At 42.9% G+C, this 26,248-nt stretch overlaps 1 protein-coding gene across 7 annotated transcripts in view; it reads left to right on the top strand.

Annotated features, from left to right (window-relative positions):
* The window catches only part of dmd (dystrophin), a 1,950,296-nt gene that overhangs the window by 1,489,484 nt on the left and 434,564 nt on the right, over window positions 1-26,248 (top strand). For all 7 annotated transcript variants that reach the window (XM_068040560.1, XM_068040554.1, XM_068040555.1 and 4 more), the window contains one exon: window positions 18,986-19,197. In XM_068040560.1, coding sequence (XP_067896661.1) covers window positions 18,986-19,197 — 212 coding nt within the window. The remainder of the gene's footprint in view (window positions 1-18,985; window positions 19,198-26,248) is intronic.

Here is a 26,248-nt window from a genome sequence, read left to right on the forward strand (position 1 = left end):
GGAAAATTTTGTCTGGTTATAAACTCACCTCAACTTTTTGGATAGCAGCTTGCCAAAAAAAAAATTCCTCTTAATTCTACAGTTTCTTGTATAACAGATTATTTCTACTGTCTAGTCTGCTTGACTGCCTGAGTCAGGAGGTTGTGGGTTCAAGTCCCATTCCAGACTCTTAAGCACAAAAGAATACCTAGGCTGACACTTCAGTGCAGTGCTTAGGGCATACTGCAGCATCAGAGGTGCCGTCTTTCGGATGAAACTGTAAACCAAGGCCCTATTGGCTCCCTCAGGTTGAGATAAAAGATCCCGTGGCGTTATTTCAAAGAAGAGCAGGAAAGTTATCCCCAGTGTCCTGGCCAATATTTGGCCACAAAATTCGGTTGCGTAGTGCCTGTATTTTCAGCACAACAGATACTGTTTTGGGTCTATAATGGTGTCCCGTTGTGCACACACACTTGTAATGCTGGCTGCGCGATGCCACTTTGGTAAGGTCATTACTGCGGAGACTGGGAGCATGTGCCGGAAGTCTGCAGAGTCAGCAGATTGTGACAACAGTCAGCGTGTAACGCTGATTTGACTCCAGAAGTCCTATTTTCAACCTGAACATTCCAGCTATTGTCCTCTCTTAATCTCACACAGTGGAACATGCATTCAGCTACTGGAAGGCTCCCCACTAGTGCTATTTAAAGAGATCATCAATTACTTTCAGGTTAGTTGATGATTGATTTCCACTGACTATGGCAGAGTTAGCAGAAGTGTTTGGAGGTTTATACTGTTACCTAAAGTTGCTGAAGTCTACAGGGAGTGGTATGGCATGTGGTGAAGGTTTTGGTTCCACTTCACACTACTCTCACAACTTACTCCCAGTCACGAGTGCTGTAGTTTCTATTCCCCATGGCCCGCAGCATGACGGGGAGAATGAGCAGAGGTGACATCGGGGAGGGCAAGCTGTTCGAGAGGCCGAGGGCGAGAAGGGGTCTTAGCAGGAAGCCATATCCACCCAGGGTTTTCAGGTACCTCAACTTCAGCAAGGACAGTGCGTAAGACATCTCCGTTTCACTCGGGAGATGCTCATGAAAATGCGCCCCCTTTGTAGGCGGGCCTGCGGCCTCAAAGCAGGGTGAGGATGGCATTGCCAGTGACAGTAAAGGTGACCGTGAAGTTCTTTGTGTTGGGCTCCTTCCCAACTGGAGCAGGTGACATTTCCAATGTCTCACAGTTCGCTGCTCACTGTTCAATAAGGGAGGTGACTGATGACCTTTTGTGCAAGGAAAGGAGAATACATTGCATTCTATCTTTCCAGAAACAAGCTGGTGGAGTGAGCATGCAATTTTGCTGGGATAGTGGGCTTCCCAGGACGCCATTGATTGCAGAAATATTAATTTGTGGCTGCTGCATCCAAATTCAGAGATGCTGCCATACAAAATGTCATTAAGCAGACCATTAGGGTGCTTAAGCAATGTTTCCGCTGCCAGGACTGCTCTGGATGAACTCTGCGGTGCTCGCCAGAGCATGCTGTACCATTCATCATTGTCTGCTGTATCCTGCACAAGATTGCCATCATGAGAACATCGCCCTTGCCACCAGGTATACAGCAAACAGCTGAGGAGGAGGAGGAAGGGAGGAGGCAACCAACACAGCCCCTTTCTGACCGGACTGTCTGTGATCAGTACCAGTGAAAATAACGCAAACTTCCCATTCACCAACAGACCCATAGCTTACCTTCCTTCTGGCACTGGAGATTGGAGATTGTTGGTAGGTGAGTGATGTGGTGTGTTGAGCAGTGTGTGAGGCCAGTTGTGCAGTTAGTGGGAGATGGCCTTTGAAGATACATTCATTGACCTTAACCACTTGTGACATCATTGAACTTCTTATGGTACTGCATCCAGGTCCTTGGGGCTAGGCTGCTGGCATTGACCGCGATGGCTACCTACTTCCACTGCCTTTACAGTGTCAATCTCGAGGGCCTCCTAGGTGCCTGTGGATATGACAACTCTCTCCTCCTCTCCACCTCCTGTACCAAGGCTTCCTGTGCAGCCTTGGAGCCTGCTTGCTCCTGTATTGTGCCATATTCACTGTTCTTGCTGGACGAACACTTCCCAACCCACTTCCAGCACTTGCTCCAGTCAAAATGCACCTCCCCTTTCAAATAGTGCAGGCTATGTTTAACTCGTGCTAACCTCTCACAGTTTGGCATGCCCTGCTCAGACATGCAGCTCCTCAACAAAGCATTTGCTGCTGGCTGCACACTGCAATCATGTAAATGTGCAGGCAGCACAAAATTTGCTTGCTGCCTACATCAGAAACAAAGGGTACAAGTTAATTGCACATTGTGGTCCCTGCACCCATTTTCTGACCTTGTCGAGCTTTGCAGCCTTTTTCACTCAATCAACATCACTAAAACAGATGATCTGGTTATTATCATGTTGCTGTATGTGGGATCTTGCTGTGCACCAATGGGCTGCCATGTTTCCTCCATCACAACAGAGTCTACACTTCAAAAGTACTTCAGTGGCTTTACAGAGCTTTGGGACATCCTGACGTTGTGACAGGTGCTGAAGAAATGTAAGTTTTTTTCTAAGTGGCCACCCAGCAGATTTCTTGGAAAATGGATTGGAAGGTGTTATGATATCATTGCTGTATCACCGGTGTGACATTAAGTGCTGCCAGACATTTCAGTGCCCTGTCCGGTTGACCAGAAGAAATGCAGATCCAGCACAAACAGTGCTGAGTCCCAGCATTATAGGTCTCCACTCCTGTTATCTATCCCTAAATTCCCAACAATTGGCACAGCCCCCATAAAGTCAGCACCACTGAAGTGAATCAATCTATTAAATGCAGAAGTTGGAAATTCAATGCCATTATGCATCTATGTGTATTCATTTCTGTTCACTGAGTAATTTTAGCTATAGAGAAGATATAACATTTTTCCCCCAGAGTAGGCTTTTTATTCCATTCATAGCTGCCTTTAATTTCTTGATTGACTGAGATTACTCAGCAGTCTACTGTACTAAAGTTCAGTAAAGTGGATGCAATAATAGTACAAAATTGTTTATCTGTTTACAAAATTTGCCATTATTGCTGTGGGTAGGAAGCTCTGTCATTCTTTTTGATACTGTGATTCATATTAATGAACAGTTTGGAGTAAAATGATAACCAACATCAGGAATTGTTGCTGACTCTTTCATGCCTGTTTCAGAGACTCAGGTGGACATTTGGAGTGCAAACTAAGATGACATGTAACACAAATCAATGTAATGTATTAAGCATAGATATGCCTCTTAAATCTCTTATATTGAGGGAGGCATTACTCATTCAAATGGGGAGGCAATACTCATTCAAATGCTGGGAAACCTGTCATGCTGCTTAGATCTGGAAATTTGCAACAACCATCCCTTAATTTTTTTTAAAATGCATTCAGTTTGTACTTTGGGAATGTCAGAGTATATTTCATGTCAGCAAGTTTTCCAGGTATCCTGGCTCACATTTGTCCCTTAACTAGCACCATCAAAAACAGATGGCTGGTTTTTTGACTGTTTATGGCACCTTGCTGTGCACAAATTGGCTGCTGTGTTTGCCTGGATAACAACAGCAACTATACCTCAAAAACAATTCATTGGCCGAAAAGCACTTTGGGATTTCCTGCGGATGTGAAAGGCACGTTATGAGTTCAAGTGTGTTCTTTTTTTCTTCAATGGCCGACTGATTCATCCAAATTAATTTGTGTCCCAAATATTTCAGATGATTGAGATTTTGGCAGTGGGCTTGTTATGTATGCAAATCAGGGTTCTCCAATCCCATTGACCATTTTAGGTTGGAAATGGTTAAAGTAGAGGGTGCGCTTGTGCTCTCCGATCATCTCCATGGGCAATTGAGGAGAAGAGACCCAACTAAGATGAAATTATGAAAATTCAGACCATGTTGTTCATTAAAATCCATTCAAAATAGAAACATTAGATAGGATTTTCCTCTGAAATTACACACCTTTTCTAGTATAACTCGGGCAGGCAGGGATGGAAAATAGGACCAGGATCTATCCAGCCAGTTCCTCCCCCATTTGATCACCTATATCACTCATCCAGCATCACTTTCTACTAAATGTTGGAAGTGCACACCCAAATGGAGGCAGACATAACCAAATAAGGTGATAATGACAGAATGACATGAGCTACATTTTCTATTATTATCATGGCCACACTGGATGTCAGGCACATCCATATACAGCAGGTGTCCAGTATTGCTAAAACTGAATGACACCTCAAAAAAAATTAAAAAGTCCATCACAGAGAGTTCTGTTTATCCTGCTGATGGCACCAGTCTTTTAACAGTTTATCCTGCCAGGAACCCAATCGGCACACCAGCTAAAGGTAGCAGCAGAGAGATGGTGTACTTTCAGCAATTTGATTCCTGGATGCTCTGACTCTTGCCGAAGTACTGATGCCAGTTTTTAAAGCCATTTCATTTTGTTAAATTCAGTTTTTCTACCTTTTTTCCCTCTTCTCTTTTGATGACACCGGGGCGAATTTTCACTTGTTTGGTCCAGTGTTACTGTCACAGTCAAGGCTTCAAAATGGGGCTGGAAGACTTATCTCCCCTGTTCACACTGATAAAGAAACTGGTGTCATTTTAAAGGGGCCTATTGTGAGGCACTCAAAGCACCCACCTGTTTCAGATAATGGACTCATTGCAGTATACAAATTAGGAGTCGCGGACCCCAAGTGCCATTTTAGGTTGGAAACAATCAGAGGGTGCACTGTGCACACTCCGACCATTTCCACAAGCGTGAAATCCTCCAGGCCTCACAAAATTAATGTGGATGCCTGCTGCCCCAGGACAGTCCCCAACCCTTCACCTCCTCCAACATGATCAGAACCCCCCCCCACTCGATGTACTTACTGTGGCAGTGGCTGAGTCAGCCCGATATTGACCAGCCTTAATCCGTGTCTGCATTGGGATGCTGGTTTGGCTCTGTGCAGCTTGCCGGCCCCCATTTAAAGGAGGCCAGTGTCTCAAACTAGCAGTTAGCTCTTCGTGCCAAAAGTGAAAATCGACACAACCCCACCCCAGCACATGTCATGCTGAGGTACATTTTTATAGGTGACAGCATCTCTTTTGTAACTTATCAATGTAACTATTTTTCACATGCGGGTCTTGGCAGCAAATGTTGGTAAGCTTTGTGTCTAGGGGTGGGATCAAAGCAATGTCCAATCTTACCCTTGCTCCATGCCTACACAACTGGGCAGCCCCAGGGTAGCAACCAGGACAGGAAACCCTGATTAATTAATATTCCCTTCACCAGTCGAGGTAAAACTGAAACCAATTGCATCACAACTACACAATGGCTGAGATCCAGAAGCACTGCACAGAACAAAGGTGAATTTTTCTTATTTCAAAATAGAGATGCTTCTCATTCAATGCATGTCTTATTGTTTGTAAAGTGTGGAAATACAGACCTGCACTACATAGCAAATGATATGGCTGGCTGCAAAGCTGAGCGGGGCAATTCTATAAGCTGTAAAAACTATTATAGTCTTTCACGTTACACTTCATTAGATAAGTAATGAGTTCCAGATAACAGTAGATTAGGCCTGTCACAGTGACCATAATGCCCAATGCATCAGTAAATTCAAAAATATTAGGACACCCGTAGCAGCTCTCCTGTTCATTAACATTAATAGTTTTTGAATTATATTTTGGGGGCAATCATATGATATATTAATTATCTCCATGTTCCATTTTCAAATAAAATTTTCAACAAATTACACCTTTTGTAAATAAGCAGCCTGCTGAGTAGCATATGCCACAGTCTAAATGTGCTTTGATAAGCTTATTAAACATGGCTTTGCCAATGAAGACTTAATTACAGTCTGGCATACACTAAATTCATTACTCCAGTGCAACCAAAGAGAGGTTTTTTCATCATTTTTGAGCAAGTGGAAATAGCTAACTTTTAATAAGATTGTTGCAGACCATGGCCAATAAAAGCAGAGAGAATGGTGAATAATAGGAGTCTTACGTAAAGAAAAATCAAAAATAATTGTAGATGCTGGAAATCTCAAAAAAAAACATAAAATGAAAGGCTCAGCAGGTCAGTCCTCATCTGCGGAGAAAACAGATTCATTTCAAGAATTGACCCGTTACCAGAAAGGACTGAAAGGAACAGAGCAAGGAGCAGGGGCTGTGAAAACACACACATACTTGTATGCAAAGGAGGGAAAGAACAAACACCTGTGAAACATTTCCTTTTTATTTGGTCATTTCTTCCTATTCTGACAAATGGCTTGCATTCTCAGCATTCACTTACCTGTTCTCTTCATAGACACTGACTAGCCTGCAGGGTGTTTCCAGCTTATTCTGTTTCTGTATTTTATTGTATGTCTTCACTGCCAGATGAGACCTTGCAAGGCTCTGTTCAATTTACACTCAAGGCTCCAGTTGACATATCTTTAATATACTAAGCACTTCAAAAAATATCTAATTCATAACAATATTTACATTTATACATTGATCCTTGTAACATTTCAACATTCACACAGTGTAGGGTCGCTTTTGACTTTTAGACAACCAGCAGAGCTGGTAACACATACCCAGGGGATGGGAAGGTGGCATGGGGTCATAAACACAAATTGGAGATCCCAGGATAGCAGCAGTCATATTATTTTTGTACTTTAAATTTCGAGATTTGCCACTAACGTCGGAACCTCACCTACTGAACCCAGTACGGACCCCTCACTGGTGATCCCCACTCATTGATCCCAGGTGGCGCACCCTGGGATTCCTACCCCCACGAATTTCCATTTCTTCCACCCCCAGGTCCTTAACCCCTCAGAATATCAAACTTAGATTTGCTGGACCTCTACGGCTCTAATGCCCATGAAACTGATTGGAGTGTGCGCTGCGCACTCTGAATGGACAGTTGCTTTAGTTGTAGGTCCCTTTCAAAATGTCACCAGTCATATTGTTAGGGTCAATGGAGTAGGAAGGCTGCGGACTCCATTTTGAGACCAGTATGACTCTGCCAACATTAGCCAAAAACAGTTTAAATCAACTCCAATGAATTACTTCTGGAATGCAGTCACTGTTTTACACAGTGCAGTGCTTGCTTGTTTCTATTGTTCTGACCACACAGGAAAAAGCACCAAATTCAAGATTTTCCACTAAGAGTAGTCATTAACTACTTCAACAACAAAAAAAATCCAGTCTTTTGCAATCAGACAACAACAGCTTGTATTTATGTAGCACCTTTAAGTAGTAAAACATCCCAAGGTGCTTCACAGGAATGTTATCAAACAAAATTTGGCACAAGTCACATAAGGAGATATTAGAGCCGATGACCAAGGGCTTGTTCAAAGAGGTTGCTTTTAAGTAGTGCCTTAAGGAAGGGAAGAGAGGTGGATAGGTTTTGGGAAGAAATTCCAGAGCCGAGGACCTTGGCGGCTGAAGGCACAGCTGCTAGTTTTGGAGTGATTAAAATTAGGAAAGCTGAAAAGGGCAGAAGTGGAGAAGCCCAGTTATCTCAGAGGGTTGTAATCTGGAGGAGATTACAGAGATAGGGAAGGGTGAGGCCATGGAGGATTTGAAAGATGAGGTTATATTTTTTGATACTGTTGTCTAAACGTGTGAGGAAATGAGAAGTGTTAAGTGGCTATTTTAACCATATGTTATGACCATATGAGGTTGTAATGTATGAGTTAATGACTTTGTGTTGTTAGGATGTCTGTGCTGGTAACAATGAGGTTGGAGCATCTCAGTGTGATGGTATCAGTATCAGGTTCAAATTTGGATGATTATATTAGGTTGGAGTCCCTGTGTATTAAAATTAATGAAAGATTGGAGAGGCAGGGGTAAGATTCAACTTCACGGGGGCACAAACCGGATGGGAGTGGATTGCGTTCCATTATACGTCCCACAGAAATGTACTTTCTATTGAATGAAGTCATAGAAAGGAAATCCAGAGCATGTGTAAAATCAGCATCCAATCCATTGCCACCTGTTTTACGCCCACACAAAGTTGAATTTTATCCCTTCTATCTGTTAACATTGTTGTGAAATCAGATTGTCTATTGAAGCAGTGAGAGGTTCCAGTGTCTGTGTTTTAATGGGAGTGAGAGGTTAGAATATCTTTTTGTAATGGCAGTGAGAGTTTGAAATGTCTCGGGTAGATTTTCTGGTGCAGGTGCTGTTTGCTCTGAAGTGGTTATAAATGGGTTGTATCATGCAGTGTGCTGCGGATAATTTTGATAATCAGTTGATTGTGGATAATTATGCATAATTGTTTTAACAAGTTATGCTGGTTTTCTCTGGTCAACTCATTATCATAAACATGCATAGCTTCACTTGCTAATTTGGACATGTGTGTGGAGAGCAGAAAATGGAATGCAGGTGAATTTTAATGGGATCCGGACAATTAAAGGGTAGTGTCATAATGGGTGGAAAATATTCTTGCAGTCTTAGGAATGTCTCAAAAGATATTTCAGGCTTGATGATGGCCTTTGCCAAGTTTGAAGAGGGAGAGGGCTAAGAAGTGAATGAATGGTAAAAATGAAACAAAAGGGAACCCTATGTATAGCCATGAGTTTGCAAGCAAGTGATGAAGCAGCTCAGCACCGAAAGGTCCCAATTGATGGTTGCCAAAGAAGTGCTGCATAAGGAGGGTTGACCCTATTTGTTAATCCAGATCACCATCCCTATTAGTCAGCATTACATCATGCCTGCAAGAAAGTGGAAGAAAGTCTCATTCCATGAATGACCATTACTGTCACTGCTCATGTGAGGCCTATGCTGCAAGTTAACTACAGTGTTACGCCAATGTGAATCATAATTTTCTTTGGTCCACTAACTGGAGATCTGAATTTATATTCTTTTGGAAGAAATTTAAAAAGAACTTTTAAACAGGATGACTGCTGGCAGCTTAAGATGATCACCTAGTTTGCAACACTGTATCCTGCATTGCAAAGGACTATGAGGAGGGAGACAAAATGGCTGTATTTCTCAGCAAGAACCAAGACCCAGCAAGTTCAAGGGAACTATTTGTTCTCTTTCTTTCAGAAAGCAGAGAAATACTGCTGATTGCTATGGTTTGAATCACTGAGTGATTGTCGTGTGACAAGCCGCTTCCCATCTGTGGTTTTAGAGACCCCCGGTGTTTTCTCTGCAGCAGAGGAGCAGCAACTGGACTCTGACACGAGCAGACCCTAAGCGGGGGTCTCTCTCGCTCCCTCTCCATTCCAGCTTGAAAGCTTTCAAATCCTGCCTGTTGAGTGATCACCTTTTCATACACTGGCTACAATCCAAAACCCCCACTGGAGGAAATTGTCCGCATCGCTATCTCCAAGAGACCCACCGAACCAGTCTTCTACCTCTTCAAACTAAAAGCATCAGGACCACCAAAATCAGCTAGAAACCAACCGAATCACCAAACGCCACAGACTGTATACCTTTTTATATGGACTCTAACTCAACCAATCTAACTTTCCCCACTCTGTAACCTATTTGTGTGTGTGTGTGTGTGAAAGTTGGCATGTTGTTTATTTTATTTATTCGGTTTAGGTACAATAAAGTTATCCTCTTTCTTTGTTAACAAGAAAACCTGTCCGATTGGTTCTTATGATCACAGCAAGTAAGTAATCAAACACCCATTGAATTGGCCAGTATATCCACTTTAAGAAAGAATTAAACCTGTTGTGGCCAAACAGTGAGAGGGAAAAGAGGGAAGCACTTCAACCCTTCCTCACTTGACTGCAACAACTGGTGTTCTAGCAGAAAATGCTGCAGTGCTGCACCTGTATCTCAAACGCTAAATTCAGCCGTCCATAGTAGTTGCTATTTAGGTATGATAGTGGTTGCTGGTGTCTTTGCGAGTACAGCCAATTAGAACATGCCTTCTATCATGCAGAAATGTTGACAGCAATGACATGCTGTGAGGGGTTGCTTTTGAAGAAGCATACAACAATACCATTAGTTGAAGAGTCACTTATCATATTTGTTCCAATGTGTCTGCTGTCCTAGTTTCCTTTAGGAACAAGAAGCTCCAGGGGAGGCGGTGGCATAGTGGTAATGTTACTGAACTAGTGATCCAAAGGCTCAGCCAAATAAATTCAATTAATTAATAGAAGTCTGGAATTGAAAGCTGTTCTCAGTAATGGTGTCATGAAACTATCAATGATTGTCATAAAAACCCATCTGGTTTGCTAATGTCCTTTAGGGAAGGAAATCTGCTGTCCTTACCTGGTCTGGCCTACATGTGACTCCAGACCCACAGCAATGTAGTTGACTCTTAACTTCCCTTTGAAATGGCCTAACAAGCCACTCAGTTGTCAAGGGCAATTAGAGATGGGCTGCCCTTGCCAGCAACTCCCACATCCCATGAAAGCATTTTAAAAATGCACTTATTCTGTCCCAAGGAGAGGAACGTATATCTCTACCAGTAGATACAGATGTGCTAGTACCAGCAGGTGGCACAAGCACCTCTGGTGCAGCCCACCCTGCCTCTCACTCCTTTACTGGTCCTCATCTTCTGCCAAAAAGCTCAGATAGGGATTCCCATTTGGAAATCCATTAGGGGCAACATAAAAGACACAGCAGAACAATTGGAACAAAGGCTGTTGTCATAACAGAAAAAATTAAAAATGGATAAGAAATGCCCTTAACATGATTATATCCTTTAATTGAACTTCTATATAATGCTTGTGACAAACTGGACAGTTTGTTTAACTTTTCCTCATTTAAAAAAAATTCTTCCACTCTTTTATAATTGTACGATTAAAGCAGCATAATTTGAGCATCCATGCTAATGGTAATATATGTTATGTTTAGAGTATAAATTGTTGACCAAGAATAAAGATATAAAATAATTCTGATATTTGACTTGAAATTGATAATGTCTGGTAGGAGACATTAGAGTAAACAAACTCACCTGGGTTCTCAGTTAAGGTACTGTTCTCATAGGGAGTGTAGGTGGAGATAGGTTACAATACTGTAGCTGTAGTTCTCTGACTTGTCCTCACTTCAAATGTGGCTTCTCACTGGGGACAGAAAATTAGTAAATTTACCCTATTCATTGTAATTAGCAATTATCAATAAAATTAAAATGCCGCAAACCTGTAAATTGTATTAAATCCTGTTAACGACCAAAAGTTTAGGTCCTAATCTTGGTGTAAGGACATTTAAATTATAGACACAGCTCAGTTTCTACTGAATAATCTCTTAACAGCAGCACACCTTGCTCTTCGACAATTGTGTTAAATGGGTGATAACGGTAATATAAAGGTTTGAAAGGGTTAATGTTTGGGACAGTGTGAGTAATACCTCCCACTATGATGATGTAAGGGATCACATGAGAGAGAGAGACTTGAAGGAGAAGCAGCATGGCATCAGTGGAGTTAGACATACTTCTGTAAAGCTGTATATGGTTTCTTAATATGTAATAAACGAGTTATTGTTAAAACTTACCAAAGACTCAGTAATCTGTCCTAGCTAGTCTAACAATAAGAAATCAGCAGCCCGTTTTAATTGGCTGGGTGTAAAACAGGCTGCCCGTTTCCTATCATCCATTTTGTGTGAACACAGCAGACATATTACAGGCTCTCACTCACCCCCTTTCTCTATTTTAGTAGAAATGAATTACCCTTTACCACCACTAGAGGCTAAGAAGCTTAATTAGGAATATTTAAATATTTTCACAGCTACTGCACAGTTGTTCGACAAGGTACAAGGTAGCAGCATATTGAAAGGTACACTGAGCAGTTGTTGGCGAATTTAATGAATCCCAATGGAAAAGTAATGGATTTTCTTGTAACATTTTAAAGCTGCACCATCTATTAAATAATTACTCTTTTCACTCTCAAGTGCCATGGTTAAGAAAAAAATTGCTAGCAACACCCCTTCGGAATACACTAAAGCTTTTGCTGTGAAGACCAGAAGCATGCAGTATATGCAATTCCCAACCTAACGTTCACTTCTGTCCTTCCCTCCTCACTCACCTCTCTATTATCTCTGTGATTGGCAGAATCTCAGGGGCAAAGTTCAGAGGCCAGCAGTATGTGTTCCCAAAGGTGGTATTGCTGATATCAGCCTTTACAGCACAAATTATAGTATCTTCATAACAAAACCACTGGGGGAAACATGTTAACAATTTGGCTTTGTTAGGGGTCGGGGATGAGAAGGCAGCATAAAGGGAGGAGGCCAGAGGGGAAAGAAGGATTGCCCATTCAGTTAGTTTTTTCCTAGTTTCCTGTCCGGGAGTATAAGTGGGGGTGTTCAAAATGCTTTGTCAGATATGAGAGTGATATTCAAGTCTTAGATGCACTTAGTGTTTATAAAGAATTTAGAATTGTTATGGGGGAAAGAATCTGGAACAAAAGAGAAGTGACTTTAGTAAGGTAGACATGTGAAATTCCATTTAAGAAAGTGGTGAGCTAGAGAGCAGCAACAGATGAAGAACTAATGGTAAAACCTCAAAGGCAAGCAGTTGTATTTATTGTTTAGAGTTGTTAAAGATACAAAGACTCTGGGGTAAAAATTAGTCTAGGCCTGAAAAATGGATCCAGACTCAGCACTGACAGCACACGTCCAATCCAAGGGCCCCAAGGATCTATAAAAGTTGGTCCTCAGCCTCACCTGAATAATTGGGGCAATTGTTGCATCTCTTCAGGCAGCTCACCCAATTGGGAAAACCAATTTCTGGCCACAGTCCTAAGGTAATTGCCATGAGGGGATTTGGAGTGGGGCATGGGAATAGGTTGGGGGGGATGGGGGGGGTGTGGGATGTTGGGGGTAGTGGTGCAATTGCAATGTCTGTGGAGTAGAGGGAGCTATCCTGCTCTCCCTGGTTCCATAGGAATTATTTATTTTTAAATTTTCAAACTTATCTTTGGTTGGCGGTTACAGGAGCTGCTGAGAATGCAGGCCCAAAGCTTGCCCTGCTCTATGGGAACTAACTTTGAAAAGGAATCCACCTGGAATGCCTAAAAACAATCCCCATCAATTTAACAGTGGCACTAGTGCCTGTGCTGATCGGTCACTGGCCATTTCATTGCTAAACTGGCATGCTTTGTGCCTGTTCTGCACCCAAAAGCAGACGCGACATGTAACAATTTCTGCCCCATTCTCAGAAAAACTGAAACAAGGGCCAGAATTTTACCCTGTGCCCCATGGTGGGCTGCCCCCGAAGCCCCAATCACCCCCAACGCACAACACTCCCCCCACACCCCCCCAACCGACTCCTCTTGCTTCGGCGGCCAATTGTCCGTGGTGTGGCCCTAGCTCCGGTGCCATCCTTCCTGTTGCCTCCAATGGCTGGGTGTAGTCCCAGCAATGGCCACCGCTCTTGGCGCTGCTGGGACTAAGAGCTGCCAGCCTGTTGATTGGCTGGTATTTCCATTAGATGGGACTTCTGCCTCAAGGAAGTGGAAGTTCTGCCCAAGACCAATTAAGGGCCCGGGGAGCAAAAAATCCAGGCCTGGCTCCCCAGGCCCGGTGGAGGCGGGCTCACCATCAACTTTTTGGCTGGTGGGCGGGGTCTGCCGCCCAACGTAAAATTCCAGCCAAGATTTTCATTATCCCATCAAAGGTCATGGAAGAGATCAAGATGTAATAATATTGTGTTGAAAAGAATGGAGGTTGTGTTGTGAGTTTAATCATCAGCAAAGAATAGACACATAGACTGCAGCAGTTCAAGAAGGCATCTCACCACCACCTTCTCATGGGCAATATAGGATGGGCAATAAATGCTGGCCAAGCCAGCGCTGCCCACATCCCCATAAACGAATTAAAAATAAGACAGGGTTCTATGCTGAATGGAAAAGGTCATGGATATGACAAAGGAACAACATGGGCAAGAGAAAAAGGATCTGCGAACCCCTGAGCAGCTGGAAAAAGTGTTGGAAGTTGAAGTATAGCCTATTGAACAGAGTAATTTGAAAGATATTCATAAGCAGAGCTTTAGAGTAACCCTGTACAATATCAACTTGCTTTGAAGAACTGATCATGTTTGCCCAAAATCTTTTCCCGTTCCATTCTTTTATATTGAAAACCTTTATATGATGTGTATTCACAAAGAGCAATTTCTTGATTAGAGACATTTCAACAGGTTCAAATCCTGGAATGCATTTTTCCAAAGACTGCCCTGTTATATTATTTTCTAGGCAATTGTAGTAAATCTGCACTGGGGTTTTGGTTGCCCTACCTCAAAAAGAACACAGATGCATTAAAAAGGGTTCAGAGAAGACTGTCCAAGATGATTTGGGTACTTGTGGACTAAGTTATGAAGGAAAGCTCAAGTGACAAAATTTAACTTTGCTAGTGAAAAGACTGAGGGGAGACATGTTACAGTTTCTAAAAATAATGAAAGGTATTGATGAGGTGGAGATATGGAAACTATTTATCTTGGATTGAGAAAAGGATTAAAGGGCACAAGTAGAAAATTTACATATATCAAGTTTAATTAGAAAAAAAAATTCCACACAGGATGGTTGATCTTTAAAATAAACTTGCAGATAAGGTAGTTGACTTAAACTGTGGTAGCACCTTTCTAAAGGAGTTGAGAAGAATGCGAAGCAAGTTTGAGTGTTGTGTTATTTAATTACATCTTGATTTATTTTCAGAGGAAGGAAATTAATGCTCCCTAAATGAGGGGAAATAACAGGTGCTATCTGATTCAATGATAAAATAATCATACAGGAACTCTGGCTACAGTGAACTTGATGAGCTTAGTGGCCTTTTCTCACTCTGGATTTGCTTACGTAATTCCATATGCACTACAGCGCAAAGCTTTTCCGTCCTTTTTGTTTTATATTGGACATTGCCCAAACTGAGATCAACTTAAAAGAGCCTGGCGCCACAGCCTAGTGATGAGTAAATATCTCCCTCCTTCGTATTCACCCCCCCTCCTTCTTCCCTGTCTCAAATGAATAATTGGAACCTGGAAAAGCAGAATAACTGAAATTGTGGCTCATTTTGTGAGCTTAGCACAGTTTCAGTTTTACAATTTAGAATATGTCCCCTCGAAGTCTCCAAGATGATAGTTTTTGGATCCAAATTTTGTTCATCTCTGCTGATTTTATTCCTGAGTTGAAATGCATGGATCTATAGTAGTGGTTTCTGCTTGTAGATCTCAAGTGGTAAGAATTAGGTTTGTATGCACTTATTCAGAAGTTGTGTATTTATGAGCTAAATTCTGTACTTGATAGGTAGTAGTAGAGCAAGTGCTGGCAGCACCACAAGCACTAAAGCTCCTCCTGTCCAGTTGTGTCTGACCACGGGATACAACCCTTTCCTTAAACCTTCATCACGCAGGCAACAAAAGCAAGATTAAAGTCCTGTCCTCCTGTTTCTACATACAAAGTTATGCAGACCTGAAACTCAGATACAAGATTAACTTCTATTACTGTACTATAGTGGGAACCAACAAGTTTTTTAAAAAAAAGCAAAACGTGCTGGAAATACTCAGGTCTGGCAGCATCTGTGGAGAGAGAAGCAAAGTTAACGTTTCAGTTCTGTGATCTTTCATCTTTTTGTTTTTATTTCAGATTTCCAGCAACTGCAGTATTTTGCTTTTATTAAAGTTAAAAAAAAGACTTGGTAACAATAATCTCTTTACCTTGTTACGGTCAAGTAAGGAGGGGTCAAAGGGTTTCCCTCTTTTCCCTCTCCTTGTTTGACCACAACAGGTTTAATTCTTTCTTACAGTGGATGCACCGGCCAATTCAATAGGTGTTTGTTTACTTACTTGCTATAATCATCACAAGAACCAATCGGACAGTTTTTCTTGAGTTAACAAAGAAAGAGATTAACTTTATTGTACCTAAAATGAACTAATAAAAATTTTTAAAATGCCAATGTACACTCACACACATACACACTCTAGAGGTTTACACACACACAAATAGATTACAGAGTGGGGAAAGGTAGATTGGTTGAGTTAGAGTCCATAAAAAAGGTATACAATCTGTGGCATTTGGTGGTTTTGTTGGCTTCCAGCTGAATTCGGTGGTCCTGAGGCTTTTAGTTTAAAGAGGTAAATGACTGGCGTCTCTTGGAGATAGCGATGTGGATGACTTCCTCCAACGGGGTTTCTGATTGTACAATAGTCAACAAAACACATTGGCATAACACCTCCTCACCACACAAAATGAAATTTGACAACAGGAACATTTCATTGAGGCCACCAATTAAAATGAAACTGTACACATACAATTCATCAGTCTCACTGTCATAGCCATTCTCTAATTTTTTTAATCCAGGATGATTCCATACTGAGCTAAATGTGCTGAGATAAAGTGTCAGCTATCACGTTTTTCCCTGCAATGTGGATAATCTTTAGGTGGAAAGGTTGCAGAAGCAGGCTCCAATGAAAAAGACTTGCATTGTAGGTTTTGAATTTTTCTGTAAAGGTCAAAGAATTGTGGTCGGTATAAGCTACAGTCTCTCCATTTTGGACATATACCTCAAAATATTTGAGAGCCAGCAACAGTCCCAGGGCTTCCTTCTCAACAGTAGAGTTTCTTCTTTGATGGTTGTTTAATTTTTTGGAGAAGTCTCTCAATGCCTAACTCATCATCTTGGAGCAGGACGGCATCTACCCCTAGGTCATTAGCATCCACTGCCACTTTAAATGGTTTGTTCAAGTTTGGAACTGCCAGCATGGGTTTGTTGGTTAAGATGGCTTTCAGCCTCTCAAAAGCTGTTTGCCACTCCCTGAACACACTACCTTTGCTTCTTTCTGTAGTAAGTCTGTCAGTGGAGTGGCTATAGTGCTGAAGTTTTGGACAAACTTGAGGTAAAACCCACACATCTCTAAAATAGCATTATTTCCTGTTTGGTCATGGGGGTGTCTGTACCTTTGCTTCTCTGGGCAACACTCTCCCTTGAGCCACAATATGCCCTAGTTACTTGAGCTTTAGCAAACTCGCTCTTTGCAAGATTTACCACGAGGTCAGACGACTGTAACCTTTGGAAGAGGAATTCTTATTGGTCTAGGTGGTCCCCCCAGGTCTCACTGTACACTAACAGATCATCTAGGTGCACTACACAGTTGGGCAGGCCAGCCACTACCTGGTTCATCAGCCTTTGGAAGGTGGCTGGAGCATTTCAGCATCCAAAGGACATCACCCGACACCGGAATAAGCCGTCTGGGGTGACAAAACCTGAGATCTCTTTAGCTCAGGGAGTTAAGGGAACCTGCCTGTATACTTTTAACAAGTCTATTTTTCCCAACCCTGGGGGTACTCATAGCAGTGTGCCCTGATCATTTTCTGTAGGGTCTGGTGGTACCGCTCCAAAGCCCCTTGTGACTGTGTGCTGAGGACTTTAGCTGGGTTATGCCCAGATTACCCATGACATTTTGAAAAATACTGGACATTAAATTTGTGCCCTGATCCGACTGGATCTCAGCAGGCAGCCCATTTCAGGCGAAGAATTGGGTTAGCCCCTCCATCACTACCTTGGCAGAGATAGTTCTTCAAGGCATAGCCTGTGGAAATCGAGTAGCCACATCCATAATGGTGAGAGGATACTGGTAGCCCCCTTTTGTTTTCGGCAGGGGTCCCACACAATCTACCAAAACTCTGCTGAACGGTTCCCCGAAAGCTGCTATGGGAATTAGGGGTGCAGGTTTTATTGCAGGTTGAGGCTTCCCACAACCTGGCATGGGTGGCCAGTCTTACAGAACTCCACCACATCCTTGTGGACTTGTGGTCGGTGAAAATGCTGTCTTATGTGGGCTTGGTTCCCTCTTTTCCCTCTCCTTGTTTGACCACAACAGATTTAATTATTTTTTAAAGTGGATGTACTGGCCAATTCAGTGGGTGTTTGGTTCTTGTTATGATCATAACAAGTAAGTAATCAATCAGACCGGTTTTCTTGAGTTTAGCAAGGAAAGAGGTTAACTTTATTGTACGTAAACCAAACTAATAAAATAATAAACACACACACTGTAGAAGTTTACACACACACACAAATAGGTTACAGAGTGGGGAAAGGTAGATTTGTTGAGTTAGAGTCCATAAAAAGGTATACAGTCTGTGGTGTTTGGTGATTCAGCTGGCTTTCAGCTGAAATCGGTGGTCCTGAGGCTTGCAGTTTGAAGAAGTAGAGTCTGTTGAAGATAGCGATGTGGATGATTTCCTCCAACAGTGTTTCTGATTGTAGCTGTCGTATGCAAAGGTGGTCAGTCAACAAGCAGGATTTAAAAGCTTTCAAGCTGGAATGGAGAGAGCGAGAGTGACCCCAGTTAGGGTCTGCTCATTGTCAGAGTCCAGCTGCTTCTCCTCTGCTGCAGAGCAAACACCAGGTTAAAACCACAGATGGGGTGGGGTTTGTCACATGACAGTTACTCAGTGATTCAAAGCATAGAAGTTCGCAGTATTTCTCTGCTTGCTGAAAAGAACGGATAGTTTTTTTAAACTACCTGGGTCTTGGTTCTTGCTGGGAAATGCACAGATATTTTGTCTGCCTCCTCACAATCCTTTGCAAAGTAGGATACAGTGTAACAAACTAGGTGATCATCTTAAGCTGCAATCAAAGTCATCTTTTTTTTAAATGTCTTTTTAAAAATGTTAAAAACATACAAATTCAGATCTCCAGGCAGTGGATTAAAGAAAATTATCATTCAAAAAAAAACATTGGTGTAACAACCTTTTTGAGCATCCCTTTTACAGTTATGTTTAAGGCTGTCATTACATAACACTTACATACATCATTTGGTCATTGGCATAAAATTTAAGCACGAATGTAATTTTATCCAGCAACTAAAAGGACAACCATGCATTATTTGTAATTCAATGCTGCATGGATTCAGGCTTTCTGTCTGTTTTTATATTTGTGGCAAATGGAATGCAGAAGAGGAGGAAAGATCCGGTAATATTTTACAGCACACTAATTGCAAAGGGTTTTGTTGCACAATGGCTGAATGATTGTACACCTCTAATAAAAGTAACCTTGGTCTTTGATATGATCTTTTATTTTAATTTTTGTTTCCTTTTCCCTTCAGTTGAAAAGGTTCAAAATCAGTGGGATGAGGTGCAGAACCGGTTACAGTCTCGCACACAACAGCTGCAGGAAATGCTGAAGGATTCCAACCAGTGGCTTGAAGCCAAGCAAGAGGCAGAGGAACTTCTGGAGAAAGCCAGAACCAAGCAGGGCTCCTGGAAGGATATGTCCTACACTATGGAGATACCAATGAAGCAGAATGCAGATGTTAAGGTAATTCAAATGGCTTTGTAGATTTGTAGCTTATTCTCAAGAGGATAAGCAAATCAGTAAGAGAAATGAAAAACTGGGTGATATCAATAACAACATGAATTTTTATAGTGCGTTAACGTGGTAATACATCACCAGGCACTTCACAGGAGCCTTATCAGATAAAGTTTGATGCTGAGCCACATAAGGAGATATTAAATTAAGGACAGATGACCAACAGCTTGGTCAGAGGTAAGTTTTAAGGAGTGTCTTAAAGGAGGAGAGATAGAGTGATTTAGGAAGGGAATTCTAAAGTTTAAGGCCTTGACGGCTGAAGGCACTGCCACCAGTGGTGAAGTAATGGAATCAGGGATGCTCAAGAGGCCAGAACTGGAGAAGTTCAGAGATCTCAGAGGGTTGTAGAGCTGGAGAATGTTACCAAGATAGGGAGGGGTGAGGCCATGGATGGATTTGAAAACAAGAATGAGAATTTAACATTTGAAGTGTTATGGGTACAGGAGCTCTGAGTCTTGCTACTACTGGGGAGAGAAAAGCAATAGGACTTTAAAAAGTCAACATAGTTGTCCCACATGTATGGTTTTGGATCAAAAATTAGTATATTTAATGCCACTGTGATGTTTTTGACACTAAATAGTCTGTGGTCAAAGGGCATCTGATAAATCAAACCTAAGTAAGAACAGAGGCTGTACTCAGTTGCACAGTATAAATAAGAAAGGGCACTACATGGAGGAAATTTAAAAGTTTGAGCAGCTTTTCATTCTGCTGCCCTGTATAAAGTACAGCATCATTGTATTTGATTGAGTGGTAAAACAAAGTCTTGGATTAGATTTTATCCACTATATTAATTTAATAGAAAAGCTGTATTGGGCTCAGGGCATCATTTTTTATTTATATTGATGACCACTCAGTCATATTTTAGTTAATGACTTTGATTGTTTATTTATTCAAGACATTTTGTATAGTTATTGTTGGTTAATGTAACAAAAATGGGAAAATATAATGAAGCAGCATTAAAATTTCTGTGGAATTGCTTTCACTTGTCTGCCTTCTTGATAAAAGTTTCAGATTTGGCGAATGTTACACCCAATTTAAAAGTAAAATTAAGGTAATGAAGCACTTTGAATGTGCATTTGATTATTCAGATGTAACATGGTAACAAATGGGGCCTGAAAGTAAAAAAAATTATGTGTCATTAGCGTAATTATGCAAATTCATTACATGAAGTCATGTAAGGAAGGAAATAATGGGCTTGTAATAGGCTAACCCATCAAACATTCATTACAACAGTCTGTTATTAATGCCTATAACAGTGACCTATAGGAGGCAGTAAATTAGGTGCCAGGTAGTGTAATCCAAGCGACACAAATTGACATCACTTTCAATTCAAAACAAATGCAATTACATGTTTTTTTCATGTATCTCATTCAAAATGAATCAGGCACGATATACTATAATTTGTAATGAGTTTCACTTGAATGTTTAGTTTGTTTTTACTTTTTCTAATGTAGGTGAATAAGATGAAATTGACAGAACAAACTTAACCCCCGTCCACCCCCACACTGAGGGAGCTGTTTCAAATTTTAGTAACACTTGATGTCTGAGAAAAAAAATTGTACCTACCATACCATCATACATTACATTCTTCTAGAGTCACAGGGGACATTTTCACCTGCTAGGGTGTGCAGGTGTCAGCATGGGTGGCAGGTTAGAACAGATGAAAATGCTGGTGTGTCGGGAAGCTGGCAGGAATCCGCATTTAACTGGAGCACATTTGTAGCCCATGGAAAACCGCATGGGACAGGTCGGTCAGCCCTTAACATATGCTGAAAGGCAATTGAGTGGATTTTTAGCCCTGGATTTTGCCTTCACTGTCAGTGCACTGGTTTCCTGGAACCCGCCATGTTGAACAAAGCATGAGGATATTAAGGATTGATGGGGCTGAACAATTGACAGGCTGGAAAACCTTTAAATACTGAGATATGACAGCTGTTTCTTTGCCTAAGTGAAAGGCTTTTGCTGACAGGACTTGTTCTGAGACTGTGCTTTCTCTGCTTTGGAGGTAATTTCCAGAACTCTGGAGGTCATTTCTGCTACCTTGGAGTTTTTTGACTTTGATCTGCACTTCCCAGCTGTCAACCTTCACAGCAGCATGAGAGCTGCTTATGGAGTTCTACCATGGACCTCTGAGAAGGAATAAGAGGGTCAGCAACAGCAGCAGCCTTTTCCTCAACCACCTACTCCACAGTACAGAGGGGATGAGCACAGAGCTCCAACTCACAGAGGCAATACACCCAACAGAGGCAGAGGATTAACTTGGTAATGCCTCAGGTGGCTCAGACTCTCACGTCAGGTTGTTTCTGACATTTGGCATCTCCTGGAAGAAGACCTGCCAAATGGACCAGCTGGTTCAGGTCACAACAGCCCTGAATTTTTTCACCTCCAGCTCCTTCCAGGGATTCATCTGGTGACATATATAGAATTTTCAATTTACTGCTCATAAATGTATCTCCCAGGTGATAGATGACATGTTCCAGGGCTGCCACATGCATCCACTTCGCTACAGATGGGCCCAGTCAGAATGAAAGGGCCCTCAGATTTGCTGATCTGGCTGGCTTTCCACAGGTACAGGGAGTCATAGATTGTACACAGGTGGCCAATAAGGCGCCCTCAGATCGACCAACAGTCTTCACCAGAGAGTCCACTCCATTAATATTCAGCTCGTATGCAACCATCGAAAGATTATCATGCATGTCTGTTCAAGATACCCAGGAAGCTGCCTTTCTGCCTTCATTCTGCACCAGTCATGTCTCCCACAGATATTCACATCTCCAAGCAGAGTCAGCGGATGGCTCCTCGGAGACAAGGGTTACGGACTAAGAACATGGCTGATGACAGCTGTGAGGGACCCTACCAGTGATATCCAGGAAAGATACAACCAAGCCACATGAGCACAAGATTTGTCATTGAGCAAGCAATTGGGATGCTGAAGATGCGATTCAGGTGCCTGGACACATCTGGGGGTACCCTTCAGTATACACCAACAAAGAGTTTCCAGAATGATGGTGGTCTGCTCCACCTTGCACAACATTGCGCAGCAGAGAAGACTGAAGCTGCAGGAGGAAGAAGGTGGTGACTGCTGTGCACCTCGGAGAAAGAGGAGGGGCAACAGGAGGAGGAGGAGGAGCCTGATGTGGTGAGTGTACCTGCAGCCACCCATTTAGCAGCTGGAGATGCCCAGGGTGGACTCAATCAAGTACCCTTCAGCTAATCTGAGGGAGCAGAACCATCTGGCATGCCAATCCTGAACCCACTGTGTGCACCTCCAAGTAGTGCCCAGCACAAAGCAGTCCCATAATCAACAGTCCATCCCTCTCACTGACAACCATTGCTCGTCTTCTACTCTTATCATACCATTTTCTTTAAGGCTGAAGGCCACTTGGCAGGCGGCAGGTAACAATGGGGAGAACAGGAAAATAGAACTTTAAATTAAAGTTTATGTTCATAACCATTGAGAAGTGGCAATGTAGCCCAGTGTTAAACATACAAGTGATCGCCCTTGTGCAACTAGAAATTCCTTCTCTAGAGGCAGGCTGCTCGTTCCCCTGCTCTGACTGCTCGGATGCTTGTGGTTGACAGCCTCTGGATTTTGGAGCCTATGAGCGTCCTGCCAAAGACTGCCCCACCTGCACCTCGGGGGTAGCATGTGGGACTCTAGCTGGGGTGGTGGGGAGGGGGCAAGGTGGGAAGAGTGGGAGCTCTTTGAGCAGAGCCCTAACTTCCATGTGCCTTTTTTCCAGCCTCCCTCTCATGGCCCACCCACACATCCCTGTTAGCCAAGAGCTGGAGAGCACTTTGCTGCCCTTCAATGAGGCGCTGAGCAGCCAAGGTGAGTCTTCTGCCACCCTGCTTAAGGTGGCATTCTGAGTGGGCAGACTGTTGCATTTGGCATGCATTTGGTTGTCTGCCTTGTCTGATGCTTCGTGCAGGTGGCCACTCTTTCCATGGATGTAGACATCAGAGCAAAGGCCTGGGACATTATGGCACTCATAGTAGAGACAGACTCCTCCAATCACTCTTCAATCGTGCACAGTGCCTCTGGAAATGCTGACAGAACCTCACATATTTTCTGCTGCTGCTGCAGAATAGTCCCCTTCGTTGATGACTGCTGAGGCTCAGCATCTGTGTCCAGAGCTTGGAGCATCTTGCATCCTCCAGCAGAGACTCTGCTCTGTTTTCCTGCAAGAAGAGAAAGAAAAGGTCTATAAGTGAGAGAAATGGAATGTGTTGAGAGGATGGAAGGCAAACATTTGTGGAAGGTCACTGTGAGGGATGGGTCTGAAATAGCACTAAGGTGAGGGTGCGTGTCAGTGGTAGCTGGTCACATGAGGATGTGAGGAAGTGACTCAACAGAGAGGAATGGGTGCACCTGCAAGCTTTTAGTCTGAGGAATGCTGCGCAGGAGAAGAGAAAGTGAGGGGATTTGCATTTGAAGGTGGTATGCCGCTCACCTATCCTGTCCTGATGAAGCCATTGAACTCTCTTGCGACTATTCAGGAGCATGACACCAAGCTCCTGCTGCTGACCTATGCCTGCTTGGTCTCCAAGGCGGGGTTCTTCCTTCCGTCTGCTGGGAACTGAATTTTCCTGTGGAGAATGCATCTAAGAACCCAGGGGAAGCCTTCCCTTGTTGCTAATCCATCTTTCAACTTGCTGGCTCTGTCATGACACTTCTAGAATGTATCCATTCTGACCCTTGCAGGGTTCCTTTAAATAGTGGAGCTGTAACAGTCAGGTGCAGGTTGTCATCACACCTGCCTGCGGTCCGGCTCCATTAAAAACCGCTGAAAAATCCGCTGCTCAAACTTCCAGATTTCTGACCCACTGAGAATGGGTTGAAATGTTAAAATTCAGCCTGATGGGAATCAGATAACTGATTTCCTTGTTTTGCCAGATGTTTTCCCGCTCTCCACCACAGAAATGTATTTTGCAGCATCCGAGTTCATTTCCCTCTCCAAGAATTTCTGTAGCAACCTCTGCAAAAATTGCACTGTTGTGCAGTTCTGTTGTTTCTCCAATGCTACAACTGATGGAAAATTGGTGATGGATGAAACTGTTTTTCAATTAAATGGATTTTTCAGAACTGTCAAGCTTTTTCTTAATGCTATCAGAGTAGTAATGAGTAGGCATAAATGGGTCATTTTCTGGTTGGCAAGATGTAACGAGTGGTGTGCCACAGGGATCTGTGCTGGGGCCTCAACTTTTTACAATTTATGTAAAGGACTTAGATGAAGGAACCGAAGGTATGGTTGCTAAATTAGTAAGTAACTTGTGAAGAGGACATAAGGAGGCTACAAAGGGATATAGATAGGTTAAGTGAGTGGGCAAAGACCTGGCAAATGGAGTATAATGTGGAAAAGTGTGAAATTGTCCACTTTGGCAGGAAGAATAAAAAAGAAGGATATTATCTAAATGGTGAGAGATTGCAGAGCTCTGAGATGCAGTGGGACCTGGGTGTCCTAGTGCATGAATTGCAAAAGGTTAGTATGCAGGTACAGCAAGTAATTAGGAAAGCTAATAGAATGTTACAGTTTATCGCGAGGGGAATACAAAAGTAGGGAGGATATGCTTCAGCTATACAGGGTATTGGTGAGACCACATCTGGAGTATTGTGTAGAGTACTGGTCTTCTTATTTAAGGAAGCACGTAACTGCGTTGGAGGCAGTACAGAGAAGGTTTACTAGACTAATATCTGAAATGGGCAGGCTGTCTTACGAGGAAAGATTGGACAGGTTCGGCTTATATCCGCTGGAATTTAGAAGAGTAAGAGGCGACTTGATTGAAACATATAAGATTCTGAGGAGTCTTGACAGGGTGGATGTGGAAAGGATGTTTCCTCTTGTGGAAGAATCTAGAACTAAGGGCCACTGTTTAAAAATAAGGGGTCGCCCATTTAAGAGATGAGAATTTTTTTCTCTCAGATGGTCGTGAGTCTTTGGAATACTCTTCCTCAAACGGCGGTGGAAGCAGAGTCTTTGAATATTTTTAAGGCAGAGGTAGATAGATTCTTGATAAGCAAGGGGATTGGAAGGTTATCGGGAGTAGATGGAAATGTGGTGTAATCAGTTCAGCCATGAACTTATTGAATGGCAGAGCAGGCTCAAAGGGCCAAGTGACCTACTCCTGTTCTTAATTCTAATGTTCGTATTAGCAGCTTTCCAAAGGTTGGTACTATGATGTCAGTCAAGTTTTTGTCTCTTCCGTGCTGTGGCGCCTGCTAGAAAGCACATGTCTGAGGATTTTGGATTATGGCTGGAATCACTTCGGCTTTGATACACTCCCCATTATCCTGATGTCACTGACCATCCTGTGCCGCTCTGTTGGTAAACGCCCCGTGTCGCACTGATACTGACTGCCCTGTGTCCTACTGTCGCTGACCGCCCTGTGTCATACTATTGCTGACCGCCCTGTGTCATACTATCGCCAACCATCCCATGTCACATTGTCACTGATAGCCCTGTGTTCCACAGTCACTGAGCGCCCCGTGTTGTACTGTCAATGATCATCCCATGACCCTCTCTCACTGACCGCCCTGTGTCCCACTGTCACTGACCATCCCTTGTCCCAATCTCACGGACCGCCATGTCATACTGTCACTGACTGCCCTGTACCATACTGTCGCTAACCACCCCATGTCCCACTGCCACTGACCACTCCATGTCATACAGTCACTGACCGCCCCGTATCATACTGTCACTGACCGCCCCGTGTCATACTGTCGCTAACCACCCCGTATCATTCTGCCACTGACCACCCCATGTCATACTGTCGCTGACCGCCCCATGTCATACAGTCACTGACCGCCCCGTGTCATACTGTCGCTAACCACCCCGTGTCCCACTGCCACTGACCACCCCATGTCATACAGTCACTGACCGCCCCGTGTCATACTGTCGCTAACCACCCCGTGTCCCACTGCCACTGACCACCCCATGTCATACAGTCACTGACCGCCCCGTGTCATACAGTCACTGACCACCCCGTGTCCCACTGACAC

Source organism: Heterodontus francisci, chromosome 10 (genome assembly GCF_036365525.1).
Source record: "Heterodontus francisci isolate sHetFra1 chromosome 10, sHetFra1.hap1, whole genome shotgun sequence".
NCBI lineage: Eukaryota > Metazoa > Chordata > Chondrichthyes > Heterodontiformes > Heterodontidae > Heterodontus > Heterodontus francisci.